Here is a 19,725-nt window from a genome sequence, read left to right as displayed (position 1 = left end):
TTGGTTTAGGTTTTACTTCTCTGTGTACAGAGCTGCTTTTGTTTCAATCCCATTAGAACATAGCTCTTACAGGGATTTATTTTTGAATCCAAGAAATTAAGACCTGCTTGACCTCCCAGTTCAATCTAAGAAGACTGTCGGTGGCCTAACAACATAGGCCACTGTGCTGGATTTCTGGTCAGTTGGCAGCTCTTTCTGAGAAACTTAAACACTGGCCTCAGATGACCTGGCTTGACTGTTCTCTAGGCCTTTTTCAGTTGGCAAATAACTCTAAAATGAAGCCTTGTAAGAAACAAATCATAATGCCTATTCTTGAGCAAGCAAAAGAAAGCATGAGGAAAAACAACCAGTTAGATGATACAGGCAGGCTTTATTTTGCTTTAAATTAAATCTTATGAAATAGGGCACATTTGAATACTAGATCTAAGAGTTTTCCCAAGTGTGAGAAATTTCATTGTGATATAAATTTCTTTTCCATTTAAAAAAAACCACTAAAAATTTTAAAAAGTGTTAAAACCTCATTTCCTAAGGTGATCTTCTGAAGCATCTACATTAATAGTTAAATAATATTTACAGTAAGTGAATATCCTATTATTAATTTGCCACTTTAAAAGAAAACATTTACATTAGGTGTGTCATATGATATGCAGTTACTGAGGCAATTCAATAAGTTTTGACTTAGGGTATGAATTATTTTGTATAAACAAACAGCAAGCATTTGTACAAGTAGCTGTAGCAAAGCTACAAGCATCTGTACAAGTAGCAAAAATGAATTTCTGTTGTGGAAAGTTAAAAGAGAACAAAAGACAGTTTGGCAGAAGTGGTTTTATGAAATAATGTTTGAAGGACCACAAAGAGAAGAAAGCAACTATGTTCTTGGATGTGAATGCTGCAAGCCAACCCCATCGAACATTCTTCAACTGAGCATATCACATTCCTTTCTGGGGGGAACCCCCCCTTTCCTTGAGAATAGCATGAAGAAGAATCAGAGCTTGCTGCACTTGGAAGGCTTTTCGAACATTCCTCTGCCTTCCGGTAAAGTTGACTATGGTGCTATAAAAAGAGAAGGGCACTCAGTGGGAAACACTGGTACTGGGAACAAGCTGATTCTTGGTATTTTAGAGGAAACTCCAATCACTGTTTTAAGAAGTAATTCACCTGAACAAATAAGGGAATGAGAGGGACTGCTGTAGTTAATAATAGTTTCAGTGAAAATCACACATTCCTTTCACAAAGATGTGTATCATAGGAGACCAGATAGAGCAACTGCCTGGGGATGAAACTAAGGCTGAATTCCCTACTACTGGATAGTTTTATTTGGAGAATTTGGCTTTTCCTAGTATATAACTGTCTACCATAAAACACTGATATTGGATGAATGGATAAACAAAATGTGGTACATAAATAAGATGGATTATTTTTCAGTCTTTAAAAGGAAGGAAATCCTGATACATACTACAACATGGATGAACCTCTGAGGACATTATGTTAGGTGAAATAAGCTAGTCACAAAAGAACAAATAAGGTATGATCCCACTTATACGAGGAACCTACAGTTGTCAAATTCCTTGAGACAGAAAGTAGAATGGTGGCTGCCAGGGGCTAAGGAGAGGAGGAAATGGTGAGTTGCTGTTTAGTGGGTGCAGTTTCAGTTGGGGAAGCTGAAAAAAGTTCTGGAGATGGATAGTGGTGATGGTAGCGCAACAACGTGAATGTACTTAATTCCACCAAATGGTACACTTAAAAATGCTTAAAGTGGTATATTTTATGTTATGTATATTTTACCACAGTAAAGAGACCAAAAAAGTGGAAATTATGTCACATAAAATCTGCCACGAAGGTGTGAATTTGGGGAAATGACTATGCATTTGAATATAGAAGAAATGAACTAAAAGAATAAACTAAAACATGTTGCTTTGCGAAGATGCCCCCTCCCTTACTGAAAAATACGTACAATTATGTAATTCATAATGTTTTTTTAAAAAAAAAAGACAATTTGGACTTCTTTCACAAGTCACAACCACACATTGGTTAATAAAACAGTTCTTGGGAGAGAAAAACAAATTTAGCATTTTAAAGTCAATGAACTTTAAAATGCTATATTTTAAAGGTAAATTCTTAGCAATAAAGCTAAATGTTGAGATGGGGAAATCAGTGTAATGATGCTGTGAAATCTACTGGGATGATCCCTTCAGTGGGCTTTGGGCACTGCAGAGAGTAGGCAGCTTGGCTTTGCCAGATTGGTGTTAGGACACGGGGACAATGCCAGGAGACACTGGAAACTGCTGTCATAGTGTCATACAAATGATATTTTGGGATGATCCACAGTATACTATAACCCATAGCACATGGAAGGAACTTCCAACAGTGCTTTACCTTAAAATAATGCAAAAAGGGTAAAGTAAATTTTTTAAAATAAAAATACATTACTTCTCATTTTTTAACTTTTTTTTTTTTTTTTCCCCCGATACGCGGGCCTCTCACTGTTGTGGCCTCTCCCATTGCGGAGCACAGGCTCCGGACGCGCAGGCTCAGCGGCCATGGCTCATGGGCCTAGCTGCTCCGCGGCATGTGGGATCTTCCCGGACCGGGGCACGAACCCATGTCCCCTGCATCGGCAGGCAGACTCTCAACCACTGTGCCACCAGGGAAGCCCTCATTTTTTAACTTTTAAAAGCTTGACTGAGTATCATTTATAAACTGTACAGTCTGCACATTGTAAGTGTACAATTTGATGACTTTCAGTAAATTCATAACAGCTGTACAACCATCTCCTCAGTCCAGTTTTAGAATATTTTCTTCATCCTCAAGCGTTCTCTTGTGTTGTATCTTAGAACGCTTTGCTTAACCCAAGGTAATGAAGATTTACTCCTTATATTTTCTTCTAAAAATTTTATAGTTTTAAGCTTACAATTTCTATCTTGTGGAAATCTTTGTGTAATGGTGTGAAGTAAGGGTCTAAGTTTATTTCTTTGCATATGGATAACCAATTGTTCCTGCACCACGTTTAAAAAAAGCACTATCCCCTCCCCATTGAATTGCCCTGGCACCTTTGTTGAAAATCAGCTGGCCATGAATGAGGGTTTATTTCTGAATGCTATGATCCTTATGTCTATCCTTACACCAATACCATACTATTTTCATTAATGTAGCTTTATAACAAGCTTTGAAGTCAGTTCTCTAGTTTTGTTCTTTTTACAAAATTGTTTATGGCATTTCCATATAAATTGTAGGATCAGACTGTCAACTTCTACTAAAAAAATTCTGCTGGGATGCTGATAAGGACTGCATTGAATCTATAGCTCAATATGAAGAAAACTTCCATCTTAACAATATTGAATCCTCCAATCCAACATTTTATCTCTCTCCATTTATTTAGATCTTCCTTACTTTCTTTCAGCAACAGTTGTAGTTTTCAATGTATGAGTCCTATACTTCTTTTGTTTAATTAACTAAGTATTTTATCCTGTTTCAATGGTATTGTGAATATTTTAAAAATTTTATTTTCACATTATTCATTGCTTATATATAAAAGTACAGTTAATTTTTGTATGTTGATCTGGTATCCTGCAATCTTGCTAAACTTGCCTATTAGTTCTAGTAGATTTTTTTGTAGTGTCCTTAGGATTTTTTACATGCAAGACTATATCTCTGTGAGAATATGGTTTTACTTCTTCTTTTCCAATCTGCATGCCTTGAATTTCTTTTTCTTGCTTTACTGCACTGGCCAGAACCTCCATAACAATGTTGACTAGAAGTGGTAATAGTGGACAATCCTTGCTTTGTTTCTAGTTATATTACTTTTCTATTGCTGTGTAACAAATGACCATATTCTTAGTAGCTCATTTTTTTCCTTTAAGTTTATTGATAATTACATTAAGAATGAAGAAAAACTACTTTGAAGATATTTAGGACATATAATATTTCTAGCTCTCTTTATTTCAGGAATTTTGTTTCATGTGATACTTTCCTATTGACACTAATATTTCGATACTCTGATGGAAACAGACATGGGAGTTTTTGCCCATCCAGTTAGAAACAGTGGAATGAGAGACCCCCATATCCACAGCAAGCTTCAGGGTACTTCAATCTCCAGCCCCAGGAGGCAGGTAGCACAAGGGCCACCACCACTGCCCTACTACCCAGATGGTTTCATATTTGCTGAAGTTCACTCTTTAAGACTACATGGTCAATAGATGCAGAGAAAGCTTACGACAAAATTCAACACCCATTTATGATAAAAACCCTCCAGAAAGTAGGCATAGAGGGAACTTTCCTCAATATAATAAAGGCCATATATGACAAACCCACAGCCAACATCATCCTCAATGGTGAAAAACTGAAACCATTTCCACTAAGATCAGGAACAAGACAAGGTTGCCCACCTCACCACTCTTATTCAACATAGTTTTGGAAGTTTTAGCCACAGCAATCAGAGAAGAAAAAGAAATAAAAGGAATCCAAACCGGAAAAGAAGTAAAGCTGTCACTGTTTGCAGATGACATGATCCTATACATAGAGAATCCTAAAGATGCTACCAGAAAACTACTAGAGCTAATCAATGAATTCGGTAAAGTAGCAGGATACAAAATTAATGTACGGAAATCTCTTGCATTCCTATACACTAATGATGAAACATCTGAAAGTGAAATTAAGAAAACACTCTCATTTACCATTGCAACAAAAAGAATAAAATATCTAGGAATAAACCTATCTAAGGAGACAAAAGACCTGTATGGAGAAAATTATAAGACACTGATGAAAGAAATTAAAGATGATAAAAATAGATGGAAAGGGCTTCCCTGGTGGCGCAGTGGTTGAGAGTCCGCCTGCCGATGCAGGGGACACGGGTTCGTGCCCCGGTCCGGGAAGATCCCACATGCTGCAGAGCGGCTGGGCCCATGAGCCATGGCCGCTGAACCTGCACGTTCGGAGCCTGTGCTCTGCAATGGGAGAGGCCACAACACTGAGAGGTTCGCGTACCGCAAAAAAAAAAAAAAAAAAAAATTAGATGGAGAGATATGCCATGTTCTTGGATTGGAAGAATCAACATTGTGAAAATGACTCTACTACCCAAAGCAATCTACAGATTCAATGCAATCCCTATCAAACTACCACTGGCATTTTTCACAGAACTAGAACAAAAAATTTCACAATTTCTATGGAAACACAAAACACCCCGAATAGCCAAAACAATCTTGAGAATGAAAAATGGAGCTGGAGGAACCAGGCTCCCTGACTTCAGACTATACTACAAGGCTGCAGTAATCAAGACAGTATGGTACTGGCACAAAAATAGAAATATAGGTCAATGGAACAGGATAGAAAGCCCAGAGATAAACCCACGCACCTATGGTCACCTTATCTTTGATAAAGGAGGCAAGAATATACAGTGGAGAAAAGACAGCCTCTTCAATAAGTGGTGCTGGGAAAACTGGACATCTACATGTAAAAGAATGAAATTAGAACACTCCCTAACACCATACACAAAAATAAGCTCAAAATGGATTAAAGACCTAAACGTAAGGCCAAACACTATCAAACTCTTAGAGGAAAACATAGGCAGAACACTCTATGACATAAATCACAGCAAGATCCTTTTTGACCCACCTCCTAGAGAAATGGAAATAAAAACAAAAATAAACAAATGGGACCTAATGAAACTTCAAAGCTTTTGCACAGCAAAGGAAACAAGACCAAAAGACAACCCTCAGAATGGGAGAAAATATTTGCAAATGAAGCAACTGACAAAGGATTAATCTCCAAAATTTACAGGCAGCTCATGCAGCTCAACATCAAAAAAACAAACAACCCAATCCCAAAATGGGCAGAAGACCTAAACAGACATCTCACCAAAGAAGACATACAGATGGCCAAGAGGCACATGAAAGGAGGCTCAACATTAATCATTAGAGAAATGCAAATCAAAACTACAATGAGATATCATCTCACACAGGTCAGAATGGCCATGATAAAAAAATCTAGAAACAATAAATGCTGGAGAGGGTGTGGAGAAAAGGGAACCCTCTTGCACTGTTGGTGGTAATGTAAATTGATACAGCCACTATGGAGAACAGTATGGAGGTTCCTTAAAAAACTAAAAATAGAGCTACCATACGACCCAGAAATCCCACTACTGGGCATATACCCTGAGAAAACCATAATTCAAAAAGAGTCATTTAGCAAAATGTTCATTGCAGGTCTATTTACAATAGCCAGGACATGGAAGCAACCTAGGTGTCCATCGACAGATGAATGGATAAAGAAGATGTGGCACATATATACAATGGAATATTACTCAGCCATAAAAAGAAACAAAATTGAGTTATTTGTAGTGAGGTGGATGGACCTAGAGTCTGTCATACAGAGTGAAGTAAGTCAGAAAAAGAAAAACAAATACCGCATGCTAACACATATATATGGAATCTAAGGGGAAAAAATGGTCATGAAGAACCTAGGGGCAAGATGGGAATAAAGACACAGACCTACTAGAGAATGGACTTGAGGATATGGGGAGGGGGAAGGGTAAGCTGTGACAAAGTGAGAGAGTGGCATGGACATATACACACTATCAAACGTAAAACAGATAGCTAGTGGGAAGCAGCCGCATAGCACAGGGAGATCAGCTCGGTGCTTTGTGACCACCTAGAGGGGTGGGATAGGGAGGGTGGGAGGGAGCGAGATGCAAGAGGAAAGAGATATGGGAACATATGTATATGTATAACTGATTCACTTTGTTATAAAGCAGAAACTAACACACCATTGTAAAGCAATTATACTCCAATAAAGATGTCAAAATAAAAAGTAACTGAGTTGAAGATACGACTTAATTTTCTCTCTCAAATCCTCAGATCTAAAATTTCTCTTCTGATGAAGTACCAACGGATATGTTAGAATTTTTCTTCAGAGTTGTTTGTGGGGGAGTTGTTCTTAGAATTTAATTTTATATTCACAGATCAAGTACCTACCCACTCCTAGCTAAGCAATGAAACACATATATTACAAAGTTTCATTCTGCACATCTCTGAGAATGGCAGCATATTCCATAAGGAGGTGAGGGGTGGGTCCCAGATGGAAGATAATGCCATGGATGGAACACATGACACTTCATAAGCAAAACTGGTAGGAGTCAGCATATGATGTGAGGTTAGCCTTTTGAATGAACTTATTTTAAAAGTGCAACTGAGGACTTCCCTGGTGGCCCAGTGGTTAAGAATCCGCCTGCCAATGCAGGGGACACGGGTTCAAGCCCTGGTCTGAGAAGATTCCACATGTCGTGGAGCAACTAAGCCTGCACTCCACAACTACTGAGCCTGCGTGCCTAGAGCCTTTGCTCCACGGCAAGAGAAGCCACCGGAGTGAGAATCCCGCGCACTGCAAGAAAGAGTAGCCCCTGCTCACCGTAACTAGAGGAAGCCTGCACACAGCAATGAAGACCCAATGCAGCCATAAACAAATAAATAAATATTGTTTTAAAAAGTGCAACTGAAAGAAGCAGCACAAGGGAACTGTGGAAAGAGGGTGTTTGTGATAGATGTGCTTTGTATCTTGATTGGGGTAACAGTAACAAGACTCTTATGCATTTGTAAACACTCATAGAACTCTACACCAGAGAGTGAACTGTACTGTATATAAATTTAAAAATGTAATCAGCACCATCCCCCATAAAAGTAATATATGCTCATTGTCAAATATTTGGAAAACATAAATACAATGTTATACACCATTCAAGATACTGGATGTTAATGTACCAGAGTACAAAAGGCTTATTGATATGGTTTCAGAATCCACATTGGAAATAACCTTTAAGAAACTACCATGCTACAAGGTTTGGTGTAGTGACAAAAAAGAATACCCACTATTAATGGAAAAGGCTATTAAAATACTCCTATCTTTTCCAGCTTCACAAAAAAAAAGACTACATGGGACCCTGAGAAGGTACGAGTAGCTCAGCCTCTGAAGGTCCTCAAATAGGCCTTATTATTCCAGACATATAAGTGCAAATCGACCAGACTACAAATTCATGGATAACTTAGCTTTGGCATTTCCTGACTGGTAACCTATTTAAACATCCAAACTTAACACTGTATCAGCTTACTTCTCAGACCCCAAATTGCTCAAAAACATCAAATTATTGCAGAAGTTTCATTTTTTTCCCTTTTAGGAAGCTTCTGAGTTCTAAAAATAAGCTATTCCCAAATATGACTACTAATTTAATATCATCTTAAAAAAAGCAAAATAGTAAATCAAGAGTTGTAGTTTTCCAGTGTTAACTCCAGGTCAGATAGAAAAACTCTCTAATTCACCCTAAAAAGCAGAAAAGTCATAATAAAGATGTCAATAATATAAAATATTGAGGATTAAGGACATCAATTATTTCTAATGGAATATTTTAAAATATTCTATTATAAAATTGCTTATAAATTAATATAAAACTGCTAAATTAAGTTGCTACTGCAGTTAGTTTTTGCTTTATTAATCTAATCACCGATTATTTTTTAGGACTTCTCAGAAAAATGATCTTAATTAAGTGGGGCATCACATCTACCATGGAAACAGCAGTCTGTAACAAATGCTAACAGCTGCTCAGAGGTATGACAGATGGTGGGTGAATGTTTAAAACTTAGCTGTCAAAGTTTGGCAGAGAGAAACACGTGTAATTTAACAATGTTTTGTAACATTGTTGACTTACAAAATAAACATTAATTCTGTAATAGGAAAATTTCTACAAAAACTTAATAAGACTGAGAATCACCACCAAATAACATTTGCAAAATACTTTTTATCTGGAAAAAAACTCTTGATTTTTCAGCCCATCAAAAACACCTCTATCATCTCACCATCCAACGTTATCACACGGAAGTTCCAAAACTAATTCAAAATATTAGTAAAAGACATAATTACACTTTAACACCAATTCCCAAGAAAGCCTAATTAATGAACGACAGAGTAACATTTCATTATTTTAGATTTGATTTTTGTAATCTGCACTAATACTTGAAAAATCAATTCTGGGCAAAATTAGTTTTCCATGCTGTACTGGGCTGAATATTGTCCCCTCAAAATTCATGTTGATCCGGAATCTCAGAATGTGACCTTATTTGGAAATCAGGTCTTTGCAGATGTAATTAATTAAGATGAGGTCATACTGGATTAGAGCGGGTCCTAAATCCAATGACTAATGTCCTTATAAGAAGGCCATGTGAAGACATACTGAATAGAATCACACACATACAGAGGAGAATGCCATGTGAAGATGGAGTCAGAAACTGGAGTAATGAAGCCAAAGAACACCAAGGACTGCAGGCAACTAACTACCAGAGCTGGAAGAGGCAAGGAAGGATTCTTCCCTGGAGACTTGGAGGGAGCATGGCTCTGCTGACACCTGATTTAAGACTTCTAGCCTCCAGAACTGTAAGAGAATAATTTCTTATCTTAAGCCAACCCGTTTGTGGCAGCTTCAGTAAACACACTCCAAATTGTATTTTATTAAAATTGATCTATATATTTCAGACACAGACCATCACCGTACCACTGCTTTTAATTTTTGAAAGTAGACATATTGGAACAAGCTGGACCAAGCACACTTCTTCCTCAAGCCTCTTTATTTCTCCCCACAAAATGAGAAGCAGCATATGTGTGCCAGGTAGAACTGGTTGAATAGCAAATATTTAGACGTTCTAGAACTATTTCTAACTACAGATTATACTAGATGCGTTTTACTAGAATTCAAATCAGAAAGCATTTCCTCCCTCAGTGGAACCACAGTATTTCTTTTGTTTTAATGTAAATTCTTTAAATATGACAGATGTTTTGTTTCCTCCAAACCAATTCTAATAACGTTTCTTTGAATTTTGAGCTTCTTACTATTTTAAAGGCATGACTAGAAAAAATAAAGTACTACATAATCTTTTTTTTTTTTTTTTTTTTTTTTTTTTGCGGTACGCGGGCCCCTCACTGCCGTGGCCTCTCCCGCTGCAGAGCACAGGCTCCGGACGCGCAGGCTCAGTGGCCATGGCTCACGGGCCCAGCTGCTCCGCGGCATGTGGGATCCTCCCAGACCGGGGCACGAACCCGTGCCCCCCGCACCGGCAGGCAGACCCTCAACCACTGCGCCACCAGGGAAGCCCACTACATAATCTTTTATCTTCCTCAGGAACTTAATCTTGTTTCTTTTTGTCAGCTGAAAAATGACGGCTGCAAACTTAACGATTTTTAGTGTTATTGAATTAATAGGAATTATTTAAATATAATAAAGATATTTCATGAAATGGCTCAGTGGGATTAAGTAACAGTCAAGCCATGGTCCACAAAACTAGGCCACTAGGTGTCACTACTTGGAATTCTTGAAAAGGATAACAATGATTCTGCAAAACAATACAATCCAAATCCAAGCATGGGATGTGGAACACTAGAAGAAAGAAGAATGAATGGCCAAAGTTTGAAAAGTTTCTCCTCAAGTGTTGGTCATACCATGATCCTTTTTTTTATGCATACCATAAGTACTGAAGTATTGAAACATTTTTTAATAGTTAGATTTCTCTACATGGCAGCCATTTGAACACTTCACTGATCACATTATTGAAATGTAGCCTGTTAACTCTGAAACAAGAGCTTAATGAGACATATTTAAGGGCTGTAGATCATGAGGGCATTATTTCATTCATGACAATTAAGCTTTCATTGAAGGATGGCTCAGTTTGGATCTTCAGAACCAAATGCATCCCAACACTGCCCAGGGTCGGCCTCATAGTCAGTCATTTCAGGAGAGTTCTGGGCTTCACATGTAGTGCTTGTCTGCAAAATTCTGTAGACACGGTGTCTTTTTATTGGGCACAACTCATTTTCAGCCCACCAACTCCTTTTCAAATCGAGATGCATTGACAGGGCACATACTGATACTACAGACACTTCTTTAAGTGTAATTAATAAAAATTACAAAGGAATATAAATATAATTAATAAAAATCCAAAGGAACTTTAAACATGTTTTTCCTCACTAAAATCTATGAATCTCTTCTGAAGTTGTAACAATGTCTACCCAAGAATGCAGCAGTTATTCAAAATAATTATTTTCAGTGAGGTCTGGCAGCCTGGCTCAGTTCCAAAGTCCAGTCTGTGTCTGAATATCTGCCCCTCCTTGTAGAAACTAGCAATGTTCTTGCATTTCCCCTGTAGTCTCAAGCTTGGTATGCTCAGATACCTTGTTACATTAAGTAAGAAAAACCCAACTTCGAAAACTAATTTGGGCTACTCTTAGCCTTTAAATGACAAAAAGTCCTTGATCTAAAGGCCAGTAAATCTTAGCAGTGACAACCACTGACTGCACTGAAATAAACCAAATCTCCATGCTCTGCTGCAGCTTCTTTCAAATATCCCACTTACTAGTTCTAGTAAAGGCTGTGACTTCTGCAGAAAATTCACAATTGTCAAAACTTTCTGCATCTGGGACTTCCCTGGTAGTCCAGTGGTTAAGACGCCGCACTTCCACTGCAGAGGGCGCGGGTTCGAACCCTGGTTGGGGAACTCCCGCATGCCGTGTTGTGGCACGGCCAAAAAACCAAACAAAAACAAGAAAAACCTTTCTGCATCATATGAAACAATGATAAAGAAGAATAGATATTTAAATAGCCAATGAAAAGAGGTCAAACTCTAATTCAAATAGCACATTAACAATAACAATGATGACAACGAAGGAGGAGAAAATGGAATGTTAGGAGCTATCCACAAACCAGAACGAATTTCAAGGGCTTTTTCCTGTCCAAGGAAAGTAACAAGTTACTTGAAATAAACTTAATCTGAAATGTCCTCAAATTACTTAGGATAAATTACACTAAAGAGAAAACCCATTTCCTTATCTTCCTGAGCACATTTTTTATCTTTACTGAAGTATAATTGACAAGTACAATTGTAATATATTTAAAGTGTACAACATGATGATTTGATAAATGTATACATTGTGAAAGGATTCTCACAATCAAGTTAATTAACACATCCATCACTTCACGTATTTATCTTTTTTTTGATGAGAATACTTAAGTTCTATTCTCTTAGCAAATTCCAATTATAAAATGCAGTGTTAACTATAGTCACCACGCTATACATTAGATCCTCTGACCTTATTTATCTTATAAATAAGATAAATACCAACTTCTCCCCATTTCCCCCACCTCCCAGCCTGGGCAACCATCATTCCACTTTGTTTCTATGAGTTTGACTTTTTTTTAAGATTACACACATAATTGATACCATGCAGTATTTGTCTTTCTCTATCTGGCTTATTTCATTTAGTACATTTAAAAACTATTTCCCAGTTCTCTTGCATCTAGGTAAGCATGTAACTAGTACTTGTCAATGGAATATGGACAACTGTGATACAGGCCACTTCCAACCTTGACCCTGCAAAATTCTCCATTTTCTCTCATCTGCTGGCTGGATGCAAAGGATGCAGTGGAAGATTCCAAAACCTTGAGAGATGGCAGAATCACAAAGTGGAAGAAGCCTGGATCCCTGAATGCCTCTGTGGAAGAGACTCTTCTTGCTCCTCCCCTCCTCATCTACCTGCATTGGACTGTGATGTGAGCAAGAAATAAACTTCTATTCCGGTAAGCCACTCAAATTTTAGGATTGCATGCTGTAGCAGTTAGTCCTGAATTAATACATATACTATTTAAAAAGCCTAACTAATCAAAAAATAATAATTAATTTGATTTGACCAAATCTACGGATAGAAGCAACTGTGAGATACCTATGACTGCACTTAGTGTGAAGTTGAAACATACTATGACACTCTTAGCTTAGCTTTTCCCAAACTGGTCCTTACCAATTCGACAGGATTGTGAATAAAAGTTCTCTGCCCAAATTAGTTTGAGAAATGCTATTAGAGTTAATAAGGTTTCTTTGCTATAGGACATCTTAGAGCTGCTATATACTAACACCCATTGTGAATCCGTATAAAGGGAATAAAGAATGCAGCATTTTCCAAACTTATATAGTCAATAAATAATTTAACCAATAAATTTAAGATCTACTCCCCCCTCTCGAATGGCAAGACCCACCACTATCTCCCAGAGCAATGCTCTGTAGAACACATTCTGGGAAATTTTGCTTTAGTTTAATCCATGTCACATGGTTGACTAATCAGAGTGAGCACCAAAAAGTTCTAGACATCCCAAAGCAAAATAATTCTCTTATGAAGGGAAGATTTTTCTTGTAAAAAGACTTATATGTACTAGTAGACTAATATGTACACTAAGAAAGTTTTCACTGCTGAAGTTAACCAAGTTCTATAAGAAAGGTATTTTACTTAAAATGTGACTGAAATGAAGGCAGATGTGAACTGTCAGCTTCTGACTTTTCCTTTTACCTGTCAGTGGAGCCTGTCATATTTAATGATGGAATATATTCTTACGTTTTAAGGAGAAGACACTGAGTTTATGAAAACCAGCAACGTTAAGTATGAAATGTGTATGTGAATACAGTCCATTGCACAATATCTTACTTTTCTCTCTCCTATATTCATGTTTGAGGTGCAATGTTTGAAAACAATGTTTAAAAGCAATAAAAGGTAATCACAGCTAAGATCAATGGATTCTTCTAATAGAAACACATATATAAAATATATAACTTTTTCCACTGTGACTTGTTATATATGGTACAAATGCAGGCTATACTGCATTTGTACCATATATAAGATACTATATTTCAGTTATGAATCTATGATGGATGACTTCCCACATTTCTCACAGACTGAAGGCAACTGAAAAAGGACTGTTATGATGGACATTTGGATATTCATGTAAAGTAAAACGGTATGGTAAATGTTCAATTTACCCAAAAAAATTAATAAAAAGAAAAACTTACATCTAGTAGTGTGTGAAGATGCTGATCCTGGAAAACACTGTGTAGGAAATCTAAGTCCTTTTCACTGCAGTCTGTAAGTGCATGAATTTCTTCCAGGCTGTCCAGCACCTGTGAGACTGCTCCTAAGGGAAACAAACAGAAACAGCCAGTAGAGAAAGTCAATGTCAAACTAACCTTCATAAGCTAAATGTCACACCTCAGAACTGCGGGCTAACAGACAGAACTTCAAAGGTTCAGGTCTTTACTGAAAAACAGACTTAAATGCATTTCATATCACTTAAGGATAGAATATTTGCAGTGAGTTTATGTTCTTAACGACGTGTTTGTGTGTTCCTCATTTTTCAAAGTAAATTGAATCTTGTCTTACTTGAATTAAGGAAATTCATCAACTATAACTGAGCTACTAGAAGATCTGGGTGCAGAACGTTATATCAATACATCAGAAACAGAGTGTGGGTTCCAATGACCCCATGATGTTTTGAAATATTACAGAAGTAACATAGGTGGCCATTTCACACAGGTGCATTCCAGCAAGAATGGAAGGTAAGGTCGGCTGTAGATCCGAGGGACAAACCTTCAACTAGGAGCTCCTGCTGTGTAAAATAGGCTTCTTATGATTTTTAAGGCTCAAACTTAAGTTAGCAAAAATCCCACTCCACTCTTTCTCCTTCCTTTACATACAAAGTCAAGGGAACCAAGTTGTTCTTAGTCTATTGGGGCCCTTTTTATTCAAAGGACAAAGACAAAGGGTAGGTATACTGACTGACACTTTCAAATACCATATTAGGTACTAGGGGAAATCATTTTTGCAGGGCAGTGTGGTCACTTTCTTTAAATTTCCTCTAATAACCAGGAATCCAGAGAGGTAGCAGCAGGGAGAAATACACACCGAGCAGTAACAAAGTCACTTAGCCTTAAAGAAGTGATTAGCCAATTTTACTTTGCAGACAACATGCACATACACACTTCAGAGAAAGAAAAGCACCCTGAGAGGCTACGCTTCAGAACGTTAGTGTACACAGTGTCAGAGACATTCTAACGATAAGTGCCTCACTGCACATGTAACTCTTAGATTCATAGTTTTCAACCAGAAGCAATATTGCCCCTCAGGGGGACATTTGGCAATGTCTGGAGACACTTTTGGTTGTCACAACTGTGGTGCTGGTTGGAGTGAGGAGATAGGTTGTGCTACTGTCATCTAGTGGGTAGAGGCCTGGGATGCTATTAAACATCCTCCAATGCCCAAGATGGCTCCCCAACAAGAATGAATTATGTAGCCCAAAATGTCAGTGGTGCTGAAGTAGAGAAACTTTGCTTTACATAAAGATAAAAATCTTGAATCTTTCTGTTCTGGAACTCTATGCTGTTTCTAGCTACTTTTGGTCTTGGACCTCATCCATTCACATGCACTTATTGGTGACCATGTAAATTAGTACCACTTTTCCAGAAAGCAATCTGGTAATTTAAATCAAAGAGCCTTAAAAATGCTCATGCGCTTTGATTCAGTAATTCCATTTACAAAAACCTACATTAAGGAAAAAATAGGAAATGTAGAAAAAGCTTTATGTGTAAGGATATCGATCATATAAAATGGACAAATATCTAATAATTAGGGAATGATTACATAAATTATAGAACATCCATATAAGGGAATATATAGCCACATGAAAATTGTTTTTGAAGAATTTTAAAGACAGAGAAATCTGCATGATGGAAAATTCAAGAAAGCAGACTGCAAAACCTCATAAACTATATATCCCCAATTATAAGTGAAAAAATATATTTACAAATTCAGAAAAAACCCCCAACAGAATGAAAAATACCAAAAAGGTAATAGTAGTTATGTTTATTTTCCTATTTATACTTCATTCTGTTTTTGTCCATATGTTCCAAGGTTTCTACAATGGAAAAAAAAAGCTGCTATATAAGCAACTGCTTTTTGCAGTATTTAATTATGTTAAAAATCTGGGGCTTAACCACATTAAGTGGTTAAGTGGTTAACCACATCAAGTGGTTATCCACATGGAAATTACTGTAGCTAATTTTTTAAAAATTTGACTTTTATTTTGAGATAATTGTAGATTAACATGCAGTTGTAAGAAATAGTACAGAAAGAGCTCATGTACCCCTCACCCACTTCCCCCCAATGGTAACATCTTGTAAAACTGTCATATATCATAACCAGGATATTGACATTGATATAGTCAAGCTACAGAGTATTTCCATCACCACAAGGATCCTTCATGTTGCCCTTTTATAACTGCAATAATTTCCCCCCTGCCCTTCCCCCTCCTAACCCCTGGCAACTACTAACCTGTTCTCCATTTCTATAAATTTGTCATTTCAAGGATGCTATATAAATGAAACGATACAGTATGTAACCTTTGGGGACTGGCTTTTTTGACTCAGCATTAATTCTCTGGAGATTCATCCAGGTTGTTGCATGTATCAATAGTTTAATCCTTTGTATTCTTGGGTAGTATTCCATGGCAGGGAGGTACCACAACTTCCCCCCCCCATAGTCACCCACCCTTTGGAAAAGGGTATTTTATTTTATTTATTTTTTTAAGATCTTTATTGGAGTATAATTGCTTTACAATGGTGTGTTAGTTTCTGCTGTATAACAAAGTGAATCAGCTATACGTATACATATATCCCCATATCCCCTCCCTCTTGCGTCTCCCTCCCACCCTCCCCAACCCACCCCTCTAGGTGGTCACAAAGCACTGAGCTGATCTCCCTGCGCTATGTGGCTGCTTCCCACTAGCTATCTATTTTACATTCGATAGTGTATATATGTCCATGCCACTCTCTCACTTCATCCCAGCTTACCCTTCCCCCTCCCGGTGTCCTCAAGTCCATTCTCTACGTTTGCGTCTTTATTTCTGTCCTGCCCCTAGGTTCTTCAGAACCTTTTTTTTTTCTGATTCCATATATATGTGTTAGCATACAGTATTTGTTTTTCTCTGACTTACTTCACTCTGTATGACAGTCTCTAGGTCCATCCACCTCACTACAAGTAACTCAATTTCATTTCTTTTTATGGCTGAGTAATATTCCATTGTATATATGTGCCACATCTTCTTTATCCATTCATCTGTTGATGGACACTTAGGTTGCTTCCATGTCCTGGCTATTGTAAATAGAGCTGCAATGAACACTGTGGGGATGTACCACAATTTGATCATTCATCTGTTGATGGGACTGTGGATACTTTTAAATTTTGAATAATTACACATACCAGGCTATTGGTATTCTTTCATTGAAAATATTAAGTGGATACTAAGCAGAATAAAAAAGGTACAAGGCAGAAACCAGTCCTCATCTCCCCTGCTATTCCTGAAAATGTATTAACCTAATCCACTTCCTTCTACCTGCTCTTCTCAGGACTTTTACTTTGTTCTGAATAGGAAAAAAAAAAATCTGGAAATTAGTTAAAAGTCAGCTCTCTCGTCCCTTATTGAAAGCCTTGGAAAGCAAGAGATGATGTAAAGATATTAGTCCCAAATATCCCACTGAGCCCCTGACCCCAGCACATTATCAACAGGAGAATTAAATGATGCCAGGTTTATAAAGTTAGTAAAGCTAGTTCTAAGTTTCTGGATTAACTGCAACAACAAAAATACTAATGAAATATGGTGGTTTTTTGTATATTAAAAAAATTCAACAGATAGCACAGAAAGCTAATGATCATTTTCACTCAGTAATCTTATCTAGTTTTTATTGTCTCTATCCAGCACTGCTTATGCTGATATATAATCTAGGTAGTAGTTTATTAATACTATAAGATTAAAATAAAACAACCTTGTATCTAGCGAATACTAAGATGGAAGGTCTAACCACTGGGAAGGAATTTTGGCTGTACCCGATCAGGGACGTATCATTTGTTGGTCTGTGAACTCCCAAAGCTCTGTGCAATTCCTGTCCTACCAGCACTACCCTACATTTGCGTTTGCTCACTCTTTGTTTCTGTGCTGTGAGGTCCTTAAGGCAGGTGTATATTTGATCCATTTTATTACATCCACAAACTATGCCTTGAATTAATTAAGTACCAAAGAAACAATAATAGCAGCTCCCAATTAGTAAGTGTTTGTTATGTGTCAGGCACATCCCCAGGACAACACAGTAAGGTAAATATAGTACCTGACCTTTCCAGATAGGGAACTGAGGTTCAGAGAGGTCAAGGAAGGTCACAGCTAGAAGTGGTACAGCCAGGACTCAACCCCAGTGTGTCTGGATCCAAAGTGTATGCTCTTCTTGACTTAACTACAGTAACTGGCCGTACTAGGAAACATAGGGGGAGCCTTCAACAAGAAGTGACGTGTGGTTTATGCATGGATATGGAGGTTAGAAAAGAACCTGAACCCTACTGGGTCAGACAATATCCAAAAAACCTTTACCAAATGTTCCTGCTTTTTGCCAGGTGTGAGGCAGGGGGTTCAGGGAAAACAGGTATGATCCCTGGTCTCAAGGAAGGGGCTCTCAGGCTGGTGTGGGAAGTAGGCATACTATACCCTGAAGCAAACCATAGAGAAGAGATAAAAAATAAAGTGGTACAGAAATAGGGCTGCCCAGGGAGGAGCTGGGACAGTCTCAGAGAAGAGGTGGATGAGCAGGAACTCAACACCTCCACCTAGGTTTCCAATGTGCTCTGGCAGACCCAGTGGATGCTTTGCTGGAAAGCACGAAGGCATCTATTGCCTGTGTCTCTAGTAGGCAAGACCCACCAGGTCAACAGGTCTATTTAATTTCCTTGGATCTGTCACCTTTTTTGAACTGATTTATAGTCTTATCTTGTACCCAAATGTGATTAACTTTGTAGGTTTTCAATCGTGAAAGGAAGCATTTGCACAGGTGTACTCAAGTTGCCTATTTGAAGCTCTGAAAAGTGCCCCTAATTTAAAGTTTCTGGAATTAGCTAGGAAAATTATAGTTTTTATTCAATTTCTCCTTTGTCTTTTCATATTGAATAAACATATATATTTGGTCTAACCTCAAAATCTTTCTTTACCCTTGATCATTTTAACACTTCCTACTGACACCTCTTCTAAGTTTCATTATTTCTTTGAGTATGACCAGCAGAACCATATATCCCACAGATGCGTACGATTGATATCCGCAGTTCAACACCCAGCCCATGTAAAAATCTCATAATTTTTCAGTTCATTATAAAATATAAATGTACACAAAGACATTTCTGGGGCTTTTCCATTGCTATTGTTTTAAACACAGAGGCAGTAGTAATAATTAATACAACACAACACAACAACACAACACACACAAGCTCTTAAGCTGTTACTAGTATTTATTTTGCTGATCAATACTGTCATATCTGAAAGAGCTATTGACTTTCCTCAGAAACTGAAAAGGATGTTTTTCTCTATAAAACCGCTGAATAAACTTGTAACTATCTTAAGAAACAAACAAACAATAGTACATAAGTTCACCTCAGAGGGCAATTTATCTAATGGCAGGACTGTAGGTATTCTATTCACTTTTGTATTCCAGGCTGCATTTTGCAGTGTGCTTTGTACAAAGAGACACAATAAAATAGGTTCGATTAAAATGATTGTTTTCTGAGCAAATTCTAAAGAATTGCAAATAAAATATTATAATGAGAAATATGTAACCACTGAAAACAGTTTATTTTATAGCAGTTTCCTCAAAGTCACAATGAAAATTATTTTAATACTTCTATTTGTGTAACAGTTTATAATTTCCAAAGTGCTTTTCACACTTATTATCTTATGTGATTCCATAATAACCCTGTCCTGTAGACAAGTGTATTTATATTTGAAAAATCGGACGCTCATTGGGGTTAAATGACTGCGGAGCCACATCAGTGAGTACGAGAGTGAGTCTT

At 37.5% G+C, this 19,725-nt stretch overlaps 1 protein-coding gene across 15 annotated transcripts in view; it reads right to left on the bottom strand.

Annotated features, from left to right (window-relative positions):
- Window positions 1-19,725, bottom strand: part of CASK (calcium/calmodulin dependent serine protein kinase) — a 389,881-nt gene that overhangs the window by 78,261 nt on the left and 291,895 nt on the right. For all 15 annotated transcript variants that reach the window (XM_073799304.1, XM_073799307.1, XM_073799309.1 and 12 more), the window contains exon 11: window positions 13,863-13,984. In XM_073799304.1, coding sequence (XP_073655405.1) covers window positions 13,863-13,984 — 122 coding nt within the window. The remainder of the gene's footprint in view (window positions 1-13,862; window positions 13,985-19,725) is intronic.

The sequence above is a fragment of the Tursiops truncatus genome, chromosome X (genome assembly GCF_011762595.2).
Source record: "Tursiops truncatus isolate mTurTru1 chromosome X, mTurTru1.mat.Y, whole genome shotgun sequence".
Taxonomy (NCBI): Eukaryota; Metazoa; Chordata; class Mammalia; order Artiodactyla; family Delphinidae; genus Tursiops; species Tursiops truncatus.
This window is presented reverse-complemented; position numbering and strand designations above follow the sequence as displayed.